Genomic DNA, 5,993 nt, shown 5'->3' on the forward strand with positions numbered 1-5,993 from the left:
GGTGTGGACTTACTCCTACCTGGCACTGCTCTTCCCGGTGTTCCTGGCCACGGACTACCTGCGGTACAAGCCCGTGGTCCTGCTGCAGGGCCTGAGCCTCATCGTCACCTGGTTCCTGCTGCTGTACGCCCAGGAGCTGTGGGCCCTCCAGTTCCTCGAGTTCTTCTACGGGATGGGGACCGCCACCGACATTGCCTATTACTCCTACATCTACAGCGTCGTTGATGTCAGCCTGTACCAGAAGGTCACCAGCTATTGCCGGAGCGCAACTCTGGTGGGCTACACAGTGGGCTCGGTGTCCGGGCAGGTCCTCGTGTCGGTGGCAGGATGGTCCCTCTTCAGCTTGAACGTTATCTCCTTAACCAGCATATCCATTGCCTTTGGCACAGCGTGGTTCCTGCCGATGCCACAGAAAAGCCTTTTCTTTCACCACGTATCAAGTCAGCAGCTCAGTTGGGAAATGAAGGTCATGGACTGTAAAAATGGATCAGTTGTCCAAGATCATCCCAGCGTGCAGAGGGCACCTGGCTGGGAGGATGAGACAAAAGTTCCCTTAAACGGGGAGGGTCATTCAGCAGAGAAACAGGTGAGTTGTGCCCTGAGTTTACACAAGTAAAAGGTGCAATACTGATGTGTTTGTTGTGCATGCATATCTGCATATACGTACACAGCAGCAGAGAGGTAATATCCAACAGCAAAAAGTATCCCTTTGCTTCTCCTGCTTCCTTGTTTATAGTGCAGGATCATTTATTCCTAGTTTCCTTTTGCTGATTGAGCGTGGGTGAGCTGCTCCTTAGTGTCTCTGAAGTTGTTCTGCATGTCTCACAAGGTTCTGATTAAAATTCTCTTGGAATCAAATTGCTGTTCAATGGTACAAAGCAAGGGACGTCTCTGTGGCACTGAAAATTGTGTATATATCCAGATTCTGTGTGTGCTTCTGGTTACACCCCGTGACTTGCAGAAAAGAGGTGATTCCTCCTGCGCTCACAGTTTGAAAACACTTGTTACTTCAACTGCTGTGCAAGTTGTGCAGCAATAAACTGTGTAGTAACTGTTTTATCTTATGATCCAGGAAGGAAACTGGTCTAGGAAGGAAGCTGCAGTAGTCCTTGAGAGCACTTACATGCTGACATTGATTAGTTATAGAGGGACAGAATATGGATAAATTGCAGGAATCACCTCTGTATAACAGCTTGATGCAGCCCATGAGAGCACCAAGGTAGTGCCTCAACTTCTGGCTTTTGTGGGCTACCTCACCTCTAACAAAGTCACTTGTTTGGAAACAAGCGTGCAGGTGCCCTTCTTCGGTGGCAGGACGCGTTGGGTCCCACGAGGTGACAAGTGAGCAGCCTCCAGTTTTAAAGCCTGATGTGTGTGTGTAGTTCCCTGAGGGACAGGTCTCTGCCACACTGCTCTGGTGTCCTGGTTTAGTTAAAATCACACCTGGGTAGCGCAGGCATACAGAGAGCCTGTCGCAGGGGGTTCAAGGACCGAGAGAGAGGTCAGCCTTGCTCCTCGGTCAGAAGGAGTTTGTGCTTGTTCTGAGAACAAGCCAGAAGGTAAGTGCAGCTCTTGGTTTAGTCAGCTAATGGGTATTTCACTTAGTAAGTAAGCCCCAGTTAGGTCATTCTGGGGAGGCAGCATCTGGGGCTGCTTTCAGCTTCCTTCAGCTACAGCTGAGAATTAAAGGTATTAACATTCTATGGACCTAATCCTGCCCCATCCAGTACAGTCTTGTGTGAGAAAAAGTTTCTTTAACATGTTGAAGGGTATTTGTTAAGACAAATTCTGTGCCAGTGATGACTAAGGCATTGATATCACTTATCCATCCCTTTTGTTTATCTTACTCCCATTGTGTGAGAGCAAGGGTGGTTGCAAACTAATGGTGGAAATTTTAAAAAAGGAGCAGGTACGCTTGCACAACTATGCAGAGCTCAGTTATACCAGGTGCTGAAAGCTGAGGAGCACTGGTGTGTGATGATAGCCCTTCTTATTAAGGTAACATCAACCATATTTCATGAACATAAATGAATGGCTTTCCAAATAATTGTGCTGAAGAAGCTTTGCCGGGTGGTGGGAGGGTGGATGGGCCTTTCTGGCTTATCAGGCACATGTATGTGACAGTTCCCTTCCCTGGTTTTCTTGTGCCTAAACTTGAGCTTCGTGCGAAACCCTCTGTGTGGGAGTTACATTGCTGAAGTCATGTTGCTGCAAGCTGACCTCTTCCCATGTTGTTCCGTTGAGCTTTGGAGGAACAGCATCCGCAGGGAGCAAGTGTTTTGCCATTGGCAAAGCACCAACAGGACTGTGTGGTGTTGAATAATGATGCTGGCAAATTAGTGATGTTTCAAAGGGTGGAAAAAAGGGAGTTCAGGACAGAGTTGGTCGATGGTCTTTGGGGGCTTTAGTAGAAAAAGCTTAAAATGAATTTTCTTGCTTATGGAGAATAGTCTTTCCAAGGCTGCACTGTTTCCCCAGGGAAAGGGTGTGCTGCCAAGAGCCCAGAGTTGCTGCTGCTGACTGGAAACTGCTCAGAAACTGGATGTGTGACAGCAATAGCCCAGCCCTGTGACAGTGCTGTGTGTTTCCACACAGAGAATCCAAGTTATGGGGGCTAGAGATGCTGGGTGGGCCTTGGGGGCTCTGCCTGGTCTCACATGAAGTAACCACTGCTCTGACTCACATGAGAAAGGTCAATGGTCTCACCTGTCTAGAAAGACTCTACCTGTGTGCATGCAACAAACATAATTAGCAGCTCTGTCTACAGAGTAAAGATGTACTTGTTTCCTCTGCTGCTCTTGGCACAAAGTGGTTAGGAACAGGAATGTAACAGCCTGTAGGTAAGAAGTGGTTTTTCTTTCTTGTCATCCCCTGTTGCTGGAACTGATCTATTTTCAATTTTTTTTTTTTTTTTTTCAGAGCACTTCATGGGTCTGTCCCCTTTTGTGCTCTTTCTAGAAAGATTTGGAGGGAAAAGCTTCATTTTTATCTCATGCCATTTGTCAAAGCACTTTTATATAAAAGAGCCACCGTTTGCGATAGCAGTGTCCAGTGGAAGGAGCTTCTATTTCTCTTCAGATCCCCAGGCAACATCTCTTACCTTTTCAGAGCCCTGGCAAACATTAACAAGGCTAGACAGCAGCATAATGAGATTGTTTCTTTGAATATTTATAATCTCTAAACGTTAGTACTAAAGAAAATTGACTTATTTGGGGGAAAATATACTCATCTGATGGTTTTCACGTTCTCTGTGCTACCAAACTTGGTTGAATTTGGTTCGGGATTTAAGAGTGTTGGTGATGCTTTTTACCTTTATGATCTGAGTGACTGACTTCTGATCCTGTCTTGTCAAAGTGGGTATCGTGTCCTGTTCTCCTGTGTCTCTTCTTCCTGGTACCCTTCAGTTGCTCACGTAGTACTTCTAACATCTAGCAGTTACTGCTCTCTGCCTGAGATCAAGGGGAGCCTGGAACTGAACCCTTCCTCTGCACGTAGGAGGACAGCCCTGGTATGGGGCAGAGACCAGCTGCTGGACCGTGGAATGGGGAAGCTTTTTATTCATTATTCTGTGGAGGTTTGTGTTCAAGAGTGGTGCTGTCACTCACCAGTGATCTGACCACTTGAAAGGGGCAATTTTGTGAATTCTTTATAAACAAAGACTAATATTTCTCTCTCCTTCCTTCTCCAATCTATGCAGGAGCAGAAAGTAGACATCATAAAGGTGCTCAAAGATCTCTGGCGGGACTTCCTGCAGTGCTACTCTTTCCGGACTATGCTCTGCTGGTCGGTGTGGTGGGCACTGTCCACCTGTGGCTACTTCCAGGTCATCAACTACGCTCAGGGCTTGTGGGAGATGGTGCTGCCCTCTCACAGCACGGACATCTACAATGGCGCCGTGGAGGCGGCCTCAACGCTGCTAGGTAAGCTGCTGACATAGCTCCTGCTCTGCTGTGAGAAGGAGCTTGTGTCCCTCAGGGTCACCAGAGCATGGTTTGGAAGGGTCTTGCATTCCCTCAAGCATACAGGAGAGGCAACCCAGGCATTCAGGGTGAGTCTTCCCTGACACACGCGGGTACAGTGCTCAGTGTTGAGTTTGTTGCTGCACGTAGCCCTGATTCTTGTAGTCCTGCGTGTGGGTGTTTAAAGGAGCCTCCCAAGTCAGTCTTCGTTCTGAAATGTTTGGCAGAAGGCTCCAGGCATGTGGCTGACTGGGTTCTTGGCTATCACTATGGCAGTGGGGTTGTGCTTGTTTTAACCGCTCAAAGTCAAGCTAAGGGTCCTGTGGGTTTATTGGTTTTTTTTCTCTAGCAGCATAGGGAACGTATGAAGGTTTCCTGTACACACACAGCATGCAGTGAGCTACATTTAGTCATTTCAGCACGGTTAAGCAGAAAAGCTATTAAGATGAAAGAAGTTGCTTGACTTGAAAGGGCCAGGTAGGTCAGTCAACACAAACATTTGTTTATTAAGTTGCTTAGTACTGTTCCATTACCAGAACTAGGACAGTACTTATTTAATATAGCTAACATACCCTTGCAGAGGCTTTCTAGGTGTTGCTGCAGTGTGTTCCGTTTCTTTGATGGCGTCATCGTCCCTCCATCTGCTGTGGACATCACCTACTTGGGGGCCAAAAGAAACCAAGGAACACAAACAATGAAGGCTTAGTACTTTCTTGGGCATGCTTAGCCTGCTCTTAGAGTTCAGTGGGAAGCTGTGGCTGTCTTAGAGCTCTAGAAGCTGGTCTAATACCCATTGTTAGTTGAGTTGACACTATCAGCAACTTGATTCTGAAGGCTTGGACTATTAAATCATCTGTGGTGTGCTAAACCTGCACTTTAATAGTATGCAGTCAGACACTGTTCCTCCACTCTAGCATGATGGCTCTTACTTCTTGTTTGATTTGACTTCCTCTACCATCCTGCCTTGGTCCCAGAAAGGAGAAGAATTGGTATCAAGGGAAAGAAGACCCATAGTGTGGCTGAATGTGGGCATATTAAAAAAAATAAATAAAATAGAAGGAGTATTCTTCAAACCTTATTATGAACATCTTTGATGTTAAGTTCCTTTTTTAAAGGCCTGTGAACAATGGACCTGTTGGAAGAAAAGGTGGTTGTCACTAAACTCCTGCAAAACTGAAGTTTTTAGTTTCCTATTTTGATTTTTTTTTTCCCCCCTCTAGTATAATTTTTTATAAATGGTTGAATCATTTTGGGTGATGTTTTCTGAAAGCAAATTAGCTTCTGTCCCTGAACACAAAAACCCTTCTCTTTGATACAGATTAATTGCTTGGAACAAGTGAAATAATAATCTCAATTAAAAGCTTCAAGTGTATAACTAGACTGGAAGGGACCTGTTGAGGTTGAGTATCCGGTGACCTGACTTCCTAGACACTAGTGCAAATGCTCAAACTTCTTCTAATTTCCAGTTTGAATTTATTAATGAGCAGTTTACCTCTGAATTTATGCCAAGGTTGCATAATTAGCGCAAAACTGTCTCATTTTGACCTGTGTATAGATACCTGTTCTCTGCTCTGGGCCAAAGAAGCAGAGTTTTTCAAGTTGTTCTTTGGTAAGGTTAAACTCTTTGTTCACTTTGTCATCTTACTAGCCCCTCTTTGCACCAAACCTGGTTTGATTTGCATTCTTTTTGAAGGTGGATGACCAAAGGGGCACTCAACTTTATTCAGTGAGGCCTCAGACTTGCAGAACACCACTAATACTTTTCGTTTTTCTCCCTTTACTAGATATACCTTTCCTGGTCCCTCACAGATCTGGTTGTCGTTTTCATGGCTCTTAGTCATTCTGTGTTTGGTTACGAGCAGCATTTGGCAACCTTCATGTAAGATGCTGTTGCCATCCCTGCCTGTACCTGTGCTGCCCTGCAGGAGGGTTTGAGTTGAGCGTGGTGACTTACGTGGCTGTCAGCTTCCTGTCCCAGGCAAGATAAATAGTATTCCTTCTAGTGAGGTCAACCGACTGTTCAGCTGCATTCCT

At 45.7% G+C, this 5,993-nt stretch overlaps 1 protein-coding gene across 1 annotated transcript in view; it reads left to right on the top strand.

The window, feature by feature from the left end:
- Positions 1-4: 4 nt before the first annotated feature.
- Positions 5-5,993, top strand: part of SLC19A2 (solute carrier family 19 member 2) — a gene marked incomplete at its 5' end in the record, with an annotated part of 9,070 nt that continues 3,081 nt past the window's right edge. Inside the window, 2 exons of the mRNA XM_010164087.1 lie at positions 5-586; positions 3,698-3,920. Of these exons, the coding sequence (XP_010162389.1) occupies positions 5-586; positions 3,698-3,920 (805 nt within the window). The remainder of the gene's footprint in view (positions 587-3,697; positions 3,921-5,993) is intronic.

The sequence above is a fragment of the Antrostomus carolinensis genome, unplaced genomic scaffold (assembly GCF_000700745.2).
Source record: "Antrostomus carolinensis isolate BGI_N321 unplaced genomic scaffold, ASM70074v2 scaffold20963, whole genome shotgun sequence".
In the NCBI taxonomy this organism is placed as follows: Eukaryota; Metazoa; Chordata; class Aves; order Caprimulgiformes; family Caprimulgidae; genus Antrostomus; species Antrostomus carolinensis.